We start from the raw sequence: 20,833 nt of genomic DNA, 5'->3' as shown, positions 1-20,833 counted from the left end.
AAAGAAAATAAAGAAATACACAATTAAAACTTGTCCACAAGAATAATTCATACCCAGATGCCTCCACTAGTTCACTATTCCAAATAATTAAGGAAAAGTTAACACTAATCTCATTTAATATATACCAGAGAACAGAAAAATGGAAAATCTTTCTGAATTTGTTTTTAGAGGTTAGCATAACCTTCACATCAAAACCTAATAAGAATATGACAACAAAGAAAAACAAAAGTCAAATTCTTTCACAAACATCGATGAAAGCATATGAAACAAAGTGTTAGGAAACCAAATACAGCAGTATATGAAATGGGTAATGCAAAAGACCAATTTCAGTAACAAGATTCAATTTCAGTAGTATAATTAGGATTAGCATTCTAGAAATAAATCATTGTATTTATAACAATATCAGAAAAAAAGAATAAGATAATCTGATTATCTAAAATGCAGAAAAAAATGTAATAAAATTAAGCATATATTCATGATAAAAACCTCTTAGAAAAATTAGGAACTCAAGGGATCCTCTTTAATCTTATAAAAGGTATTTAAAAGAAAACAAAATCCTACAGCAATCAGCATACAATAGTGAATTATTGACAACTTCCCCCATTCAGGTAAGAAAGAAAAGACTACTATCACCATACCTCTTCAGTGTTATAATGGATACCCAGTTGGTGGAGTAAGGAAAGAAAATGAAAAAAGTTGATAGTAGGGTTGGAAATGGCAGAAATCAAGGAAATAGGAAAGTGAAAAACAATAGGAAAACACTGGCAAACCAAAAGTTGGTTCTTTGAAAACATTAATAAAATTGAAAATCCCTAAATAAAATAATCAAGAAAAACAGAGATAGGTTACAAATTTTCAATAACAGAAATGAAAGAGGGAAGATGACTAGAGATACCAGACTTCAAAGGTATAATAAGGGAATAATATGAACAATTTGTGCAATGCATTTAATAATTTAGGTGAAATGAACAAATTTTTGGAAAAATACAAATTGTGAAAAGTAACAAAATAAAATGAATAGCTCCATATCTTTAAAAAATATTTCTTTTTAATTAAAGCATATTTAATTTAAAAAATTCTTAAATCTGACTTATCAGATGGCTTTGCTAATGAATTATTAATATATTTAAGGAAGAAATGATCGCACTTTTTACAGAAACTCTCTCAGGAATAAATAATTTCTAACTTGTTTTATGAAGTCAGTCTCATCCTGATACCAAAACATGACAAATTACTTACGCAGAGCACTGAAAAATAAGATAGAGATATTAATAAACACAGAAGAAAGAATTAGAAGTTTCAGTTCATAACTCTTGGGAATTCCAAATGGTGAAATTAGAAAAACATGGTTGAAAAGATGTTCATAGTACTAAAAACTGAGAATTTTCCTGAAATTTTGTGAATTAAAGATATGACTAAATATGTAGGCCCCTAGTTTATAGTAGCTTAAGTATGAATTCAGATTAATAAAAAATAATTTTCTGCTTAGACACATTATGAAAACTGACAAACATCAAAACAATTATAATCTAATCCAGTCTATTTGACAACGTGGCTGAAATAAAGCCATTTTCAGAAAAAATGAAACTGAGTTAGCATGCTACTCACAGACCCTTACCGAAAGAATCTCTAAAGGATGTATTTTAAGAAACTAGAACACAAAATGATGAAATCAGCAGAAGAAGCTAATTTGTGGTAATAAATTCATTAACACATAAGTCTAAATAAGAACTAACTGTACAAATCCACAGTAATAATACTTTTTAATTTGTCGGATTTTGGTCAACATCTAAGAGGTGGGCAATGATAATAAATTAGTTTAAGGAAATTAGTTGTTCCAGACCAGGATAAAGATATTGATTGTGTTTTAATTAAGGATATGTGTCCAAATGGAAGCACAATCACTTATGAAAAAGACAGAGAAAAAAACGAAGGAGAAAAAGAAGAAAAGGGAGAAAGAAGAAAGGAAGGAAAGAGGGAGAGGAAGAAGGAAGGAAGGAAGCAATGGAAGCAGGAAGGAAGTGACATAGGAAAGAAGGATAACTCTCAAACCTCAAAAGAAAATATAGGAAAAACAATGCAAGAGGGGGCAATAATGGAAGGGGGTGAGGAATTTGAAAAACAGAAAGTACAAAAAATATGATAGGTATATAATTAAATATATCTGTGTCACAATAAATATAAATAGATTAAGATAGGCTATTAATAGAAGATGTCAGATTGGATTTTTAAAATTTAGTTCTATTCTGTTAAAAGTATATGCTAAAATAAAAGGATGTGGAAAGGTTTAAAATAAAGATATGGGAAAATGAGGTATCAGTAAACTACTAACAAAAAAATGAGCAGTGTAATTACAGGTACAAATTAAATTGGTATAAATGATCTGATTTCACTGCTCATTCCACTGAGCACGGGTAATCACTCCTTGTTGCAAACAGAAATAAATTCTATACACCTTAGCATAATTTTCAAGATTCTTCACCTCTGTATACAACCATTCTTTGGAAAGTTATATTCATCTTTGATCTTTCACAAAGCTGATATATGGTAGGCACTCAAATATTTATTTAGTTCAGATGAAAATTGAAAAAAAAAGCACTATCCATGGGTCTAGAATCATTGTAATATTGACTTGTATAATATCCTCTGTATTTTATGCATATTTTTCTTTGAAAAAATGAGAGGGGAAATATATATTTACATTACAGATCTAACACTTTGACAACTATGCAAAATTTCTTTCTCTCACACCTCTACCTCCCCCATCGTTGCTGGGGTTTGTATCTCCAGCAAAGACTTTTTGTACTATAATTTATGAAGTATTTCCTCTCATATCTTACACACCCTTTCTTTCTTCTATTTCCCTTGCTGTTTTTCCATCTCCTCTCCTCTGTTCTCCCATTTCTTCCTCTCCCAGTCCTCTCCTCCCTTCCTTTTGTAAATGTTCATGTATTATACAGAACTCAGGAAAACAAGTAATTAAATGAGGTGACCCAAGAATGGAGAAGTTGAATATGTGAGTCTCTCCTGTCTAGATTTGTGGCTCGATAATTACAAATTGAATGTATTTGTCTTGGCTGGCCACTGTGAGGCCTCCCATAGGTCAAGATTAATGACTTTCACCAAGCAGGCAATGTGGGATTCACCTGGGGAGTTATTTTATGAACTTGTACTGTTTCCCAAGCACCCCCATATTCATCTCACTCAACATGCCCTGGGACTGGTTGGGGTGCCATATCGTATGTGTGAGTAGGGGAAATAAGTAAGTTGAAAAGGCTCCCTTACCTATTCTGAAATTCTGATAATATTTCCTTTCTACCAACTACAGTCCTAGAAGTGAACTGTTGTAAATGAACAGCTTTATGTCAGTTCCTTTCACTACAAGATAAACACTCCAAGGGCCAATATATTAGGAGGGAAGTTATGTAAGGAAGCTTTGAAAGGGACGGGTGTATTTTCTGTAGAGTATCCTTCTTGTTGAACCCTAACTCATTTGCCGCTATGGATCAGCATTAATAGGGAGCCTTAAAAAATCAGAAGCTTGGGTTCCATGCCTAGAGATATGATTCAATTGGTCTGATCTTGGTCCACACAATGAGATATATATCTTTTTTTTTTACAATGATATGTTTTTAAAATTTTCTCAGATAATGCAACTAAGATTGAGACTATTTCCCTAGTTAGTAATAATTAAATGTGATAAATCTGTGTCATTTTGGGATTTAGGTTTAAATATTATGAAGAGCTGAGATTTAAGCTCATTTTGAATTTTTGCCACAGAAATAGCAGGAATGAAATACAGAGACATTTATCGACTTCACAGAATGACATCAAATTATTAGAGGCCTAAGCACACAGAGACTTTGTCTAATACTGTAATAAACACATCTGTCGAACAGAAAATAAGCAAGAAGATTATTTTGAATGAAAAATACTTTAAGAACCCAAGGAAAGGATGAAAGAGTACATAGAAAAAAAGATCAAAAATCCATGGGGAAAACACTGAAAAGGAATGAGGGCACAGAGGGAGGGACAACAGGTAGACGGGAAGGAGAAAAGATGCACAACTTAAAATGTGAGTCAATTTTTTATTAATTTATGTAACCTTCCACTACTCTATCCAATATCATATCTAGTTTGTTTGGCCAATATTAAAACTAAATATCTAATACACTCTTCTTAATTAATTTCCATTCCATGAAAAAATTTAAAGATGAATTGTTATATTTAATGTACAGTCTTTACATTTATTGTTTCTGATAGATCATTTTTACATGATAAAAATTTACCTTTAAATGGCATTGCAAAGATAGAAACAAAGACAGAACAATTAAATACAAAATCAAAAGCAAAATCTTTATTCTTTTGGCTTGATTGTAATGTGGTTTACCATTCTTTATGGTAATAGCATTTTCCTGCATGCATTTCACCAACACACTACAAGTCAATAGCTTTAATATAAAGAAGCTACATTTAATGTTGCTTGTGAAAAGAAACACAAAATGTTTTGCTATAACTGGTAATATAATTTTGCTATCTGGTTTTCTGAAAGAGAAAAAAATGGTGTGGATCCCATGCCACTTGGGCTAGTAAGAAAAAAATCTATCTGTGTAAACAAACACTGGAAGAGACTGATGATTTACCAAATAAAAAGACTAGGCAGAAACATCTGATTCAAGCAATGCCAAGAATATCAACTTATCTTTCCCTAAGCCTCTCTTGATGGTAAGGTATTACTATTTGAAAGCAAATAAATGTTGGACTCAAGTCTGAGATTTGTTTCACATTGCAATGTGTGCAAGAGTTTACAGTACTAATCAAAAAAGCAGAAACTTACACTGCATCTTTGTCTCGGTTTCTTATTTTGCGAAGTGCTTTAATTTAAAAGTGCTAGGAACAGAAACTAACAATAGTGACTGTGACATCAACCTGAAGATACTTTTAAATTCTCATTTTATGTACAAAAGGCTGAAAAATAAAATAAAATGAACTTTTTACAGTATTTATATTTTCTTAGAAAACTCTAACCATTCATTTTCAACAGATTTAAGCAGCTTGCAACATGTTTGTACAGTCGGGCTTTTCACCATAGTGTTCAATTAACATTGGAAGAATCAAAAGCAAGAAGCTCTTCATTGATTGCTGCAACCTATTGCTTAATAACATAAAGAATGAGGTCTTGGTTGAACAATTTGCTTCACTTTACCACTGACATATGGCTTCCCATATTAGACTTCTGAACAGTGGAAGGAACAAGATACAGCAGCATAGGCAAGATAAACATGCAGCAGTGACAGCTTCAAACTATAATGGAACCAATTACATCATATTACCTGTTGAAAGCTTGCAAACTATACTTACTGTGGTACATATTTGATGCAATAAATACTGTGCTTAAGTCATCATTTTCGTTTGCTCAAACATGCACCACTGGGTAAAATTACTATTTACAAAGCAGACATTTTTTTTTTTTTAATTGACATACACCATGTCAACCTTACCAAGAGCAGAAAATGGCTAAACAATACTGCAGGAAAAAGCAGATTCAACTTTATAAAGTGATGGTGGGGATGCTTTTTGGTCAATTCAGTTTCTTAGAAAGGACTGGTAGGATATTTTAATTTTATGCCAAAGGACACTTATCAAAAATGTTAAATTCATGCTGCCGGGACTCTGAATGATTATGTAATGGTATTTGTGTATCTGTGTGTGTGCATGTGTGCATATACATATATATGTATATACACGCACATCTATCTATATACATATATACATGTACATAGAATGGATTATGTAAAAATAAAACAACTCTTTAATGCTTGTGAATTTTATGGAACATTTACAGGCACATTAAAATTTTTCTGGATGAGACACCTTAAAAATATGAATAGCTATTTAAGCACCTCAAAAATCTAAAAACATCCTGAAACAAGAAGTAAACTCTTTCCTTTTGTGACGTGATTGTTTTTCATGTGTGAACAAGAAGTGCAGCATGCCTTCATTTAAAATATATCCAGTTATACAATAGAGAAATGTAGAATTCCCTCCCTTTAATCCCTCACCCCAAACATAAACCCATTTACAAAAATAGTCACGTATAATAGTAAACAACCTGTGGATTAAAAAAAAAGTGATAAATTCACAGCACACAATTTGTAAAAATATGGTAGATGTAGCAATTAAAACATAAACAGTGGTTACATTTACTATTATTGTGTCACATGTCAATTTACATAAAAATTTAACTTCCCTCCCCCCTTTAAATTGGTTCCTATAGTCTGAGTAGCCATTTCATCTCTGCTCTTCAGCAGTGTCAGCTGGTTGAAAAAACAGAAACCTCCTGTTGATGCTGTTTCTTGTATTTATTGAGTCCTAGTTTGCTGACCAGAGGTCCCTGTCTTGTTATAGGCACTGACCTTATGTATACATTTGTAAAAACAGTCAGTTTGGCATAGACTTCCTATGGGAGTCCTGTTGACACAAATACATCACCATCACAGGCTGTAAACAATTGATCAAAAAAGTGGAATATTCTTTGTTTCTTTTTACTTTTCCCTGATATCTTTCCCTTTGTCTTCTTTTTCTGATTTGTCTTTTTCAAATTTTTCTTTTTCTGGCTTTGTGACACTATCATATGAAGGTGGAGAAGTGGTGGAAGGTGTCACATCGGTTTTCTCTGGAGTTGAATTCTCATTTAGTTTATCAATGAGGATATCTTCTTTGATAGGTGTCCCATCACCTTCTTTGCCTTTGTCTTTCTTATATATACTTGAAACCTTTTTAACTTTTTGCTTCAAGAGGTAGCGTCTATAAGCCCTCTGGATAACGATAGCAGACACCTCCTCTTGTTTGCGTTTCAAAGTGGTTGTAATGGGCTCATAAGAGACTTTGGAGGGATTGGATGCCATGAATCGCTCTTCCATCTGTATTCGAAGGGCATCCATCTCTCCACTCTCACCCAAAACACGCTTTGTAAAGGCAAATAAAATGTCGAGGCAGTGGATCCGGTCACCACTGACCATGGGCAGATCCATGGCAATGAGCTGGACTTTGTTTGGTTTTGCTATGAGAAGAGGAGGATCCAGGGCAGCTGCAAAATCAGAGAGTTTGGAAAACTCTATAAACTGGGTGGCATCAGGATCAAACTTTTCCCAAACCTCATAGAACATCTCAAAGTCATCCTCACTCAGGGGCTCTGCACTTTCTTCAGTAGCAACGCTGAAGTTCTCCAGGATGACAGCAATGTACATGTTCACCACAACCAGAAATGATATGATGATGTAACTGACAAAAAAGAAGATCCCGACGGATGGGTTACCACAGTCTCCCTTAACTGAACTACCAGGGTGATCTTTTTCTGGGTCACAGTCTGGAGGTCCACTATTAAGAATAGGTGCTAGCAATCCATCCCAGCCAGCAGAGGTGGTGATTTGGAACAGGCAGATCATGCTGTTGCCAAAGGTCTCAAAATTGAACATGTCATCAATTCCAACTTCCCTCTTAACATAGGCAAAGTTGGACATTCCAAAGATGGCATAGATGAACATGACCAGGAAGAGCAGGAGACCGATGTTAAACAACGCAGGAAGGGACATCATCAAAGCAAACAGCAATGTGCGGATTCCTTTTGCTCCTTTGATTAGACGCAAGATTCGGCCAATCCTGGCAAGACGGATGACTCGGAACAGAGTAGGGGACACAAAGTATTTTTCTATTAGCTCAGCCAGAAACATGCCTGTGGAAAACCAATAAACAACAAAGATCACGTTATATTCAATAGCAGCAAAAGAAAAATTGAATTAAGAATAGTACTAACCAGTTTTACAACATATAAACATAGGAATTAGTTGCATGGGTATATAGCTACATACGTATATACACACACACACAAATTACAATATTTGTTCAGCAAAATGAAACTTATATATTAGCTGTTATAACATCAACACCTTGAAACTAACTGTAGATATTAATGCTCATCATTCCTAGTTCAAGAAAAGCATTATCTCTCCAAAGAAAGACCCAAACACTGAAGGTCTAAGGATGTCAGCAGTAGAATGAAGATTCTTTCATTCACAAAATATATGACAGCTAAGCACAGAAATGGATTTATATTTCCAAAATACTAGTCCTAGTATTTGTATAAAAACTAATGGATAAATGGATAAAACAGATCATTTTGGATAAGGAATATGACATTTCTTATTCATTTGAGGTTGTAGTAATCCAATTACAGGAGAAAATACAGGCTTTGGAGACAGATATATTTGGGATTGAATCCCAACTCTTGCTTTTATGCATTACTAAATAATGATGAAACCTACATTTTTGTTGTTGTTGTTAAGTGTAACATGTATTGAGCCATTACTTTGTACTTGGCACAGTGCTAAGTACATTTATATAATCTCATTTAATCCTCACAGCACCACTTTGCAAAAATTTTACTTGGAAAACCAGGGATTTGAGAACAGTTATAACTTGCCTTAGGTCACTAAACTGGTAAGTAGTGGAATTAGGGAAGCCCCGGGCCAAGTTTTTCTGAGTCTCACCTCTTAATCACTATATGACACAGTAGTATTGTGAGGATCAAATGGAACAGCACATTATTAAAATATTCTTTTTATCCCAGAGAAATTAATTTTCAGGTATAAATAGTGACCTACAATTTTTCTTTCTAGGTATATGTTCTCTTTCCTCAAATAGGCAGAACCCGGTCTCAAATCTTCTTATAGTTACTTTTAGCACCTAGTACAATATGTACTGATGATAATAATCTACTTCAAAGTTTTGAATAAAATGTCTATTTCTGAAAGGGATTATGATAAACCATAGAAAATTATGTAATCCCAAAGATACATGAAGCTTAAATGTATATGATTATGTATTAAAAACACCCACATACACACTATTCCAGTTATCAAAGAGAACATATTTATGGGTTATTTAACTATTTTTAATAATTTATGTGTGTCCGTGTGTGTGAGTGTGAGAACTGTTTATTCAAAATGATACTTGCATATACCACAGGAATATGATTAAGTGAGGAGTATTATGGCAAAACTGCATTGTCTTCTGAAATGAGATAAGATGATAAATGAAAGCTGAAAAATGTCACTTTTTACACATCATTTCATGCACAGCATACAATCAGAGAACAAATTGAAGAATGGATTATTGGACTTTATTTGAAACTCCAAGATGAATGAAATGACATCTCCAAAGTCTAAACAGTCGCAACATTGTTATTTGAGTAAGAGCGCCACTTCTTACCTACAATGGAGAGAATGACCACAACAAAGTCAAAAATATTCCATCCAATGGTGAAATAGTAATAACGAAGAGAGATCAGCTTCAGCACACATTCTCCAGTGAACAGAACAATAAACACCAGATTAATCCAGTACAGAATGTTTGTCATTTCTTGACTCTGGTCATCAGTTTCCACCATCATGGTGACCATGTTGAGGCAGATGAGGATCATGATGCTGATATCAAAGACTTGTTTGGTTACAAAATCAAAGACCATGCCTTGGAATTTGTTCTAGAATAAGAATATACCAAAGTTCATTTAGAAACTTAATATTTATATACAACTCGACTTCTCTGATTTTAACATGGTGATATCAAAATGTGGCACTTATATAAACACATTATATTTGTTCTATTCTTGATCTTTCCCCATACATCCCTATTCTCCCTCAGTTAGCACCATATGTCATCTAGTATAAACACTTGTCTTCTTGAAATTTTCTTGAATATGTATTTTATGATACCACACATACTGGTTCTGCTTCCTTATTGATCGATTTCATTCCTTCATTGATTTCCCACTCCCTGTAACTTGGGAAGGTACTCAAGCCTTCATGTTCATCACTGTTGTTTGTTTGTTTTTTCCTTTGTTCTTATTATCTTTCAAAAGTTAATCTGTGCCTCAGAGATCAATTGAATACTCCTCTGACAATTCTCAAATCAATATGTAAGTCTGTATTTCCAAATGTCTTTACAAGACTTCTATTTATGTTAGTGGAATCAATCATTTCCTGAAACATCAACTGTTTTAGATTTTCCATTATCTTCATCTTTTCCCTTTTGCCTAAATTGTATACCTGCCTCCTTCCGTTGTTTTTATTCTTATTGCTAATTTAGCTCCTGTGCTCCAACCCTGTGGACATAACCCCAGATTATGGACTCATCTTTCTGTGTATGAGTGTATGTCTTTTCTACAGCCCAGGTAGGTTACCTCTACCTCTAACAGCTCCCATAGTAGTCCTTGATTTACCTCGCTAAAATCTCTTTTTCTTTACATTACTGTGGTGTTCTCTTAACTACATTGTATTTGTATTACTAATTAAAACCAGTTCCTTCAGATTCATAGTTGTAATCTTGACTCAATTAACCCAGAAAATCTCTGGTCACAGTACTTACTAATTCAAATATTTCACTATTTCCCACAAAAAATATTTATTTTCATGGCTTTTGAGTATACATTTCTCATATAGGGAATATTATCTATTTTTTACACCATCTATTTAAATTGTATTATTTCTAAAAGATTAGGCTCAAATTGTACATTCCTTATATTTCTCCGAATATAAATGTGAATTTTCTTTGAGCTATTGGCAGACTTAAAAACTGAGCACTTGATTGTAAATAATTTTATATTGTAACTGATGGATTAATAGAGTTGAGTTCTGAGGATCACTGGATTGCCTTGTACCACGTATAACTTGGAGGATGAGTTCTTAGATGTAATTTTTGAGTTGTTCCTTCAAGAGTGATGGAAGAATTCAGGGATCCTCCTAATAACAATTTCCTATAACTGTCAAACAGAGCTAGCAGCCATTGGCAAATATACAATTGGGACAGACGAATAAAAGCATGATATTATCCTATTTGTGAATATATCTATTTTTTAAACCAGAAAAAAATCACATTCATTAGTGATTCTATTCAGTCTGCTGAGTTGGTCAGAAAATGGAGCACATCTGAGATGTCCCAATTATGCCGCCACTGTATATTTTCACATTATCTATTCATTTCCTTTTTTTCAGTATTATAAACTCCATAGTGACAACCATCATGTATGTTATTACTGACATATAAATCTGCAAAAGCATACTTTTATATTTATTATCATTATGAGTAAATATATATTGTTGTTTACTATATTTTATAGTTATTGTGTATATAATAATATATGTATATTCAGCCTATCCAGGATAGTTATTCACATTGCTAAGGAAAAACCTTTGTGCTGCAAGTTCACAGAAATACTATTTTCTAAAAATTTTTAGTTGTGAAAGTGATAGATAACACAGTTTTTACTGGTAATAAAAACATGTTATTCTTACAGCAGGACGAGGTATGGGTTTTTGTGGTTTCTTTGAGCCCAGTTTTTTCATTGCATTATAGTATTTCTTCTGTTCTTCTGTCATAAAAATGTCTTGACCTCCAAAGTAAAGAAATGAAAGCAAAACTTGTGAAAACCATGTTATTTGCTACCTATAATACCCAACTTAGTAACTATGAAAATTGACTCACATTCTATTCTAATGCTGCTCTGATCTCTCTATTTATGGAGATGCATAACGATATATGAATTATACCCTATTAGCCATATTTCTAGACTGAAAATATCAAAATATGCTATCTGAATTACCAATCACTTAAAAACTTATAGCTGATTAAATTTCTGTGCTTTATATATTTTGCTTTTTTATTACTACATACTGGTGCCTAAAGGAAATAGGGTGCCACGTTTAGTTCACATTTCTGAGCAAAGACAGTGCTTTGTTGTACTTATCTTCTTTTTCTGTTGGTTGAAGTTATCTATGATGACACCAATGAAGAGATTCAGAGTAAAGAATGAACCAAAAATAATAAATATGACAAAATAAAGATACATGTACAGATTGTCTTCATACTTGGGTTGCAACTCTACCTACAAAATATGAAGAATGATAAACATTACATCTAATACTTGTTTCATAAAAAGAACATCAGTGAATGTCTAATCCTTAAAGCATGTTTAAGTTGTTGGGAATGAAAATAAACCAAGTATAAAGCAGATATTATGAAATATCAAATCTAAAATGTTTCGTTAAAGAACCCTGCAAAACTGTACACTGACTTGAGAAAATGAAACAACTCATAAGAAAGCTTAATAACTAAAAATAATTTCAACCAGTAAATACCTAGATTACAAACACAGTTTGCATTTAAACAGAGCCCCCAATAAGGCATGCAAATTGAGGAATTCTCTTTCCCTAGAAGAGATTCTAAGGTTGCACTGTTGTAAGTTAAAACCTTTATGATTTACCCTCTCTACTTTGGTTTCCTCATCTGTAAAATGGAAATAATAGAGCATATACCTCATAGGTAGTTATTAGGTTAAATATATTAATATAGGAAAATTCTTACAATTCCTGGCCAATAATAATTGCTAGATGTAAGAGTATATATAAATAATAGATTTCTTAAGATAGGCTAGAATCATTATTGTATCATATAGATATAGGTATAGACTCGTTTTCATATGAGATATCATGAGATATTTCATATGAAACTCATTTTCATATGGTATAGGTATAGATAATTTATATGAAAATGAGTGTATTAATTTTATCCTAATTCAAGTGGCCTTAGGCACTGTTTCTCTCGTAATCAAACTCTCGTTCAGCTCACTTTTGATTAGATAAAATGGTGGGACAGTGGGTTTGACCATTGGCTCAAAAATATGGTTCAGATCTCACAGACATTGTTCTAATCAACTCAGTCACAGATGATAATGGATGCATTGTATTGTGTTGTAAAATCAATGTATAGGGTCATGACCAAGACATTTTCCCCCCTAATGTAATAGAATAGAATAAAAAATATCAGAAATATTCTAAGGGTACCTATTCCTGTATGAAACATACTTCATATATATGTATGCATGTCTTTAAAACTTTCTGTTAAAAAAATTACACATAGTTCACATACAGAAAAGTGCATAGTTTATGAATGCTATTTGCAATAAATTGTTATAAAGTGAAACCTATAATCCAGAACACTGCAAGGACCTCAGAAACACTAGTACAAAGTTTCCAAACATAAACTCTCCATCCTTGACTTTTAGACTAATTATTTTCTTGCTTTTCTTTATAGTTAATATCTAAGCATACATTCCTGAATGATAGGTTAGTTTTGTCTATTTTGAACTTCATTTAAATAAAATTATTGTATAGGTCTATTTTCTTCATTCAATATTATATTTTTAAGATTCATCCATATTGTATACTGTATTCATTCATTTTCAATAGTGTGTAATATTCCATTGTTATCTACTTCTACTACTTTTGAGTTTTTCCAGTTTTTGGCTACTGTCAAAAAATGATAAGTGCATTCCTGTACATAGGTTCTACTATATAAGACTCTGAGTGCTAAGAGTGGAATTATAGGGTTATAGATAATCTTGAACTTTATTGAATAATATAATAATGCCAAACTGCTTTTATAAAGAAACGTTTACCCATTTTTTTCCCCACCTGCACTGTATGAGAGCTCTTATTGTTTTTATAATTGGCAGCACTTGGTGTTGTCAGACTTCTTGATATTGACAATATCAAGTTTTGTAGATGACATCTCACTCCAGTTTAAATTTACATTTCCTTGATGGCTGATGAGAGTAAGAGTGAGAAAATTTTTCATAATTTTAGTAGCTAATTGGATTGCATCTATTGAAAAGTGCTTGAATGCTGAGGAGTTTTATGGCAGATAGTGTCTGCTATGTTGCTAAGGAAGAAATGGAAAGTAAGTTGCATGTTATACTCATGCTGCTAGGCTATTGGTAATGAAGGTGGAGACATTAAACAAATAAACAAATAGTTAAGAAATTACTGTTGAAAATGATAATAAGCCCGGTATTTGTGTCAAAGTTCAAAAACACATTTTACCACTTAATGCACTAAGCTTGTCTTCAATGGTAAAATGGAATTAATACCTACATTATAAGGTTGTTATTTAGGCTTAAATGACATCATGTAAGAAAGCCTTTAGCAAGTGAGCAGCAATAAATAATAAATTGCTATTATTATTCAAAAACATCCATAACAGGTAGCACTTACAGAGGGATACCATACAGGGCTCTTAGCTTTTATTTTATCATAAGCTGAAAAAAAAAGTCAGGAATTCTTCACTCAGAAAGTTAGTCTTTGGTGCTAGGGAAATAACTTTTTGAGCCAAATGCCTATTCTCTAGGAATATGCCAAAAATCAATCTTTTCCCCTCAAAATGTGGTTTCCTCCTTCATTGTTGAAAATGAGAAATTAGTAGAAATTATAGAAAAAATCTCAACAGTACTGATGTGTACAAGGTAAGCCTGGAATGCCTCTCCTTTCTAAACCACATAATCTAAATTCCCAGAAGGAATCCTGCTAAAGCTTTTGTGTGTGTGTGTGTTTATTTTTTTCCCCAGTATTTAGTCAGTTCCTTCCTATTACAAAGAAGATCAAAAGTTGATGGAAATCTGTGACAGATGAAGAAAGTTTCTAAGGGGACTTCAAATGCACAAATAGCCAAATGAGGAAAGCTAAATATAAAATGTGCCACTTTTGCAAATATATTTAATAAATTGGTTAAGTGCCAGATACTATGCTAGATGCCAGAAAAGACAGGTAAAAAGATGCACAATGAGTAGAAGAAAACATTCTGATCAAATTCTGGAAGAAATAATGTAAGATTGAATTATTTTATTTTTGGTAATGGACAGGTGCTCTGTAAGTGTCTATGGTTTTGTTTTATTGCAAATATAATTTAATTTCAATATTGTGGACATATTCACATGATCAAATTAAACAAATTTTCCCTCCAAGTTGACTTACATTTCGTGAGTCAACAGCTGCATACATGATATCCATCCATCCCTTAAAAGTGGCCTGTAAAAAAGTAAGGTTATTTAACTTCTTTTTCCCCCCAAATTATGATTTTATAAAAGAAATTAAGTATCAGATTAATTCACCGATATTCATTCAATTAAATTATATTAAAAAGCTAGGGCTAAATGTTAAAATTCTTTGGGTAACATTTCATAATATGAGCACTGAAAAGACTTCAACATTACATTATTTGTAACATCTTTATACATGTCTTTAAATAATTATCTATGATAATAATATGCTATCATAAAAGCAATTATAAACGTTTGACTCAAATGTGTGTATAAGAATATAATATGAAATTTGATTAAGTAATTTCATGTATGTGTTATGAGCAAAAAGCAAGTTGAAAATCATGGTGCATATTTTTTTTTCGCATGTTGTATGATGGGGTCACATTTCATTCTTTTTCCATGTGAGTATCCCATTATTGAAGCACCATTTGTTGAATTCTTTTGTTTGTTTTTGTTGGTTTATTTGTTTGGAAAGTCCATCGGCTGGGAATTAAACCCGGGTCTCCTGCATGGCAGGCGAGAATTCTACACTGGACCACCTTGAACCCTCCTGCTGCATTGTTCTTAATGGTTTAATATCTCATTTACTCTTCTCTAAAAGACTAGAACTAAATGGTGTTAACACCAACACTAATCATGATGGTTTGTTCTTGAAAACCTCCTCAATATTCCTGGACATGCTATTTTGAGGCAATTATTCCATACATAGAAACAGTTTTCTTATCCAAAAATAAACACAATATTCAACTGCAATTTACACTTTTCAGTATTTTTTTTCTGTTGTGTAGGCATAGTAATCCTGAAAATGATAGTCTTGTATATTTTCTCAGTTCCTTAGCACCACAGACTCAGTTCTTCTGCCTATTATTCAAATAGTGTTGGGCTGTGAAGGTAGGGGGTTTTGATAATGGTGGCGGTGAAGGTTGGGGGGTGGAGTCATGACTATGATTTAGATACTATTTGGTACTTGTGAAGGTGTATAGAAATCCACCACTTCCCCAACCCCATCCTGGGGCATTGCCTCTATTTTGTGCAGAGAAAAGATGGAGGAAAAGAAAGGGAACCTCAATAGAAATCCCAATAACCAGAGAGTTGTGCTAGGCTACCTAATACATAGTCTGTGAAAATATAAGCTTTGTAGTGCAGTCCTGTTTCCAAGGTAGTAGGGAAAAGATAGTTGAGCAATGGCTGAGGAAACATCTAGGTACACGGTCCTGAGGAAGACCTCACAGGGTCCTAAGAATCTGAGCCTGCATTAGAAAACAGCTAATAGTTCTTAAAGCACTTGAGGGGGATGGGATAGAAGAGCAGAAGATTTGAGATGTTGGGGTTGTATCAATGAGAATGTAGACTTTAATTCTGGAGGTTTTGACAGAGTCTTTGGATATCATGAGCTACCACTGCAAGACATCCAAAGGCTAGGTGGGACATGCTGCTGCACAGTGGTGGCTGAAAAAAGCAGAACCCACACAGGGCCTAGATATGCCTCCCCTGATTTCAGGACAATATTCCAGGGAACATAAGTCACCTCAGGGGAAGGAAAGGAGAATTGGGTAGGGGTCATCTGAATTTGGCTAAAGTTACCAAAAACAGACTTAAGCACAGTCCCAAAGTAAATGAATTATTATGATTTAGCAAATTTAATTTTTTTTGTACGTGGGCAGAAATGGGGTTTTCCCACTACGATGAGTTCAGTCATAGACAAGGAAAGGTAAATCTTTTTAAATACTGAGCAAGGAGAATTTGAGACTCATTTTAATAATACATCACAGAGAATAAAAAACTGGTTACTTACAACTTGAAGCAAAGAAAGATATCCAAGTCCCACATTATCAAAATTGACTTTCACATTTTTCCATCTGGCAGTTTGATTGCTCTCTATGAGGGCTTTACATTCGCTGTAGTTGTTGACCACACTTACATCAAACATTTCTCCAGTGGTAAAGTTAATGCAATGGTAAAATTTGCCAGCAAAGAGATTCACTCCCATGATACTGAATATCAGCCAAAATATTAGACAAACCAGAAGTACATTCATTATGGATGGAATGGCTCCTAACAGAGCATTTACAACAACCTGGTACAGAAATGAGAAGGAAAAATAAGTGAAAAGCCAATAACAAATACATATATAGATCTACATATATATATCAGTATATGTATGCATAACCTATTTTTAAACACTATAAAAAGAACATTCAAATGATAAAATATGCGTTTTTCTTTAAGTTGAATATTGGGTATAGGCTAAATCCTTGTAGCTTTAAATAAGAATTTTTAAATTATAATTCAGAAAAATGTAAAATAAAATTTTACTCTTGTGGAATGTTTTCTCAAGAGAAAAGCACGTACATGTAGCAATTTTTCATCAAAGAATGGAGCTAGTTATATATGCAAAGAAGTAATTTCATTATGAGAACATCACTTTTTTTAACTGTGCAAACCATACAATTTACTATCAAAACTTTGACAGTAAAAGAGAACACATTGGGGATGATTTTCCAAGTTAAACAAAAAGTGTAAGAGCAAGCTTAAGCCAGTATCGTTGCCCTATACACAGTCACTCTGGAGCAACAGAGGCTTCCGGCTTGAACACGAGGTGAGGTAAATGGGTATGGAAATCAGAAGATCTGTTTTCTAGTCAATTTTTTTTGTCACAAATTAGCTATGTGCCTTTGAGTAAGTTATTGTCTCTTCCAGCTTTAAGGGTCCTCATCTGTGGCATCCCTTTCAGATTAAAATTGTATTCCAAGATGAGAGACCACAAATCAGAATGAAGGACTGGTTATGATTGGCTATATTTCCATGAAACATTGCAATCTGAGTCTGAGGGTTTCACCTATGGCTTTGTTATTTGCAGCTTTCTCAATTAACCAGTGCATTTTAGTGAACCCTTTTTAGCACATTTCTTAAATTATCCCCAAAGTAAATATTTAGCTAAATGTCTTATTCTGCCCAAGTATACATATACCACAACAGAAATAACCATAAAGGAATAGACATGTAAAATGTAAGAAATATGTACATAAACTTTCCTCAATTCCTTTATAAGATCAAAGATCTGTAAAAATACATACATACATACAAACTTATGAGTACAGATATCTTACAGGAAAAATACTGAATGGGTACTTTACCAAAGGCAAAATTTAACCGCAAATTAACACACTGAGCCTAATCAATAAAGGAGAATACTTTAATAACCATATATTTTAATGAAGGTAAGTTATAAAGGGCTTATAACAGTGTTAAGTAACTACTAGAATTTCAGCTCTCCTTGACAATTCAGAGGTACTTCTAGATCTGACACTTCATTTTTAAGTTCCTCAAATGAATGCTAGACTATATAAAGGTGAGGAGCTACTGGTTAGTATAGTTCTAAAAAAAAAATGTTGGACAATAAAGAAAGAATTCGTATGTTTTCCAAAGTCAGATCTGTGGAAGAACTAGGGATTAAGGTTCTTATATATGCAGATTCTATACAGAAAATGTGAAAATTATTCTAGTCTGAAAGTTTGATCTTCTTCATTTAATAAATCTACCATAGCAAAGGATCATTGTTTCAAACTGGTGAAATGAAAAGAACTTACAGCTAACAATTCCTTTCTATGTAACCGTATGTACACACACACACACACACACACACACACACACACACACCATATTCACTGTTTTTTTGCAACATCCAGAAAAAGTCATAAGTATTTTCAAATACCACAAAAAATCATATACTAAAAGCTCCTTTTTTGAACAGTTAAAGCCTTACAGGACATCATAATTTCCTTAGTGGTAAGAGAGCGTGATCTCAGGTTTTGTTCCCAAAGGCTAACAGATATCAGTATAAATTCTTCCCTGTTTCTTTGTGCCATCTTTAAAAATGGTTGTTAGTTTTCTACAGTTGACATATTTTCCAGACATGTCGGCCTGACTTTGAAAGCTGAAATTCTTTTGACTGAGACTTGAAAAAGCCTCAAAACACACTGTATGGAGTAGTAAAGAAATGGTGAAGAACGGTTTGGAGATTTTAAATTACAATGAGTGAGATATCCTGACTATTTATCAATGGAATGAACATAACTAATCTTGACTGAGAGCCACAGCCCACACAACATGAAAGAGATTTCCCATCAAGTGAAATCCAGTTAATTAGAAACAATCACTCAAGCATTATATTCTGTCTCTCTAACAGTGCCAAGAATTACGGACATGTGATAAACATTATTATTGCTTGATTGGCCACAATATGAAAGTAGAAGACATAAATTTCCCATGGGTTTGTCATTTCTGAGGTACAAAAGGTCAGAGTACAGATCTGTTCTCAACTATAGTTTCAACAAATTCTAATATATGCAGTCTCACCCGCATTCCTTCAAATCTGGATAAGGCTCTCAGCGGCCTCAGAGCTCTTAGTGTCCTGAGAGATTTGATGGCACCAAGTTCTGAGTAACCCAAGGCATTTGCAGTTAAGCTAACCAATGAGACCTATACAGAAAAAGCAATACAATTTTCTTAATTTACAGGCAAAAAAGGTTTATACATTTCCACCTTGCTCCATGCAATAAACTAGTAGTAGTTCTCAAACTTTAGTGAACATTGGAATCACCTGGAGGTCTTCCTAAGACCATAAATAGCTGGCAGAATCTGATTCAACAGGTTTGGGGCTGGCACTGAAAATCTGCATTTCTAACAAGTTCCCAGGTGAAGTCAATGTTGTTGATTCAAGGACCACACTTTGAGAACCATGCATATAAATTTATGAAAAAGAAGAAGCAATATGTATTCTCTTTACAAGATTCTAGAAATTTAGGAAAAAAATTTTTTTAATGAAAAGTAAAGCAAGAAAATTGACAAAATGCAATCTTCTGCTATAGATCTATAAAACTTTATGATTTCTCACATTATTTAGCACCTGACAGAGAAATTAGAACTTGGTACGTAGGCAAACTATGAAAACAACTGGTGACCCCGAACATGAGCACGTTGAGAGGTTCAGGACTCTCTGGAGGTTTTGCCTTTGTGCAAAGTTCAGTGTAAAAGACATAACATCACCAATTAGGACAAATTAAAAAGTAAATAAAAATAAAAGTTGAGATACAGTATAACTAATTAGAAATTGCCAGAACGATGTTTTCCTTAGTCATTCAGCAGATGACTAATATAGTTGATAAAACTTCTCAAGTCTCAGCTAAAAAGGAAAAGAAAAATTGTTACAGACAGCACAGAAATGTCTGATTTCCTTTGAAAATATATAGGAAACTCATTAAAACTATATAAGCTAAGAAAAGGTATTTTCTTCTAACCTTCAGCCAAATTTCAAAATCAGACAAAAATAGATGTATAGTATAGCATTTAAGAGTGGGGTTATTGGCTACTTTGAAAATTGTATTTTTTTAAGGAAAAATAAGTAAAGCTCATAGAAATTGTTAAAAACAATACTTGACTTATTCAAACTAATAATGCACATGCAATATGACGTTAAAACCTCTAAATTACTTTTTAAATGTAGTTTTATAGTTTTCCAGTATGTAGAAATAATCCAGATGATAACTATAAGAGAAGTGTATGAAACCAACCATAGAATTTAAGAATGACTCAAAGCCAGTAAGTAAATTTCTTTATTTGGTGAAGAAATTGTTTGGAAAAATATTGCGCTATAAGCATTCGTCTTAAGTGGTTTATATATTTTCCCTAAAAACTAAACTCTTAGGCATTGTAAATCCCCACTTCACAGATAATCAGAATTAACCATGAATTCTATAGATTTCCTGTATATAAGATATAAGGGCCTATAGTACTTTACCTTTTCCTAAGACAGAATCAAAAAGAGATAGGCATTTTTAAAGGATGAAAGACAGAAGTTAGACATAAGAAAAACCTCTGAATGGGGGCAGAATTTACCGG

General features: G+C 33.1%; 1 protein-coding gene across 1 annotated transcript in view; it reads right to left on the bottom strand.

The window, feature by feature from the left end:
• Positions 1-6,001: 6,001 nt before the first annotated feature.
• SCN2A (sodium voltage-gated channel alpha subunit 2) overlaps positions 6,002-20,833 on the bottom strand; it is a 97,392-nt gene continuing 82,560 nt past the window's right edge. The window contains exons 21-27 of the mRNA XM_077154038.1: positions 19,292-19,414; positions 16,728-17,009; positions 14,865-14,918; positions 11,804-11,941; positions 11,352-11,456; positions 9,271-9,541; positions 6,002-7,735 (exon numbers count right to left, since the gene is read on the bottom strand). Coding sequence (XP_077010153.1) covers positions 6,546-7,735; positions 9,271-9,541; positions 11,352-11,456; positions 11,804-11,941; positions 14,865-14,918; positions 16,728-17,009; positions 19,292-19,414 — 2,163 coding nt within the window. The 3' untranslated portion in view covers positions 6,002-6,545. The remainder of the gene's footprint in view (positions 7,736-9,270; positions 9,542-11,351; positions 11,457-11,803; positions 11,942-14,864; positions 14,919-16,727; positions 17,010-19,291; positions 19,415-20,833) is intronic.

Source organism: Tamandua tetradactyla, chromosome 3 (genome assembly GCF_023851605.1).
Source record: "Tamandua tetradactyla isolate mTamTet1 chromosome 3, mTamTet1.pri, whole genome shotgun sequence".
Lineage (NCBI taxonomy): Eukaryota > Metazoa > Chordata > Mammalia > Pilosa > Myrmecophagidae > Tamandua > Tamandua tetradactyla.
Note: the sequence above shows the minus strand (reverse complement) of the source record. Positions and strands in the feature narration are given on the sequence as shown.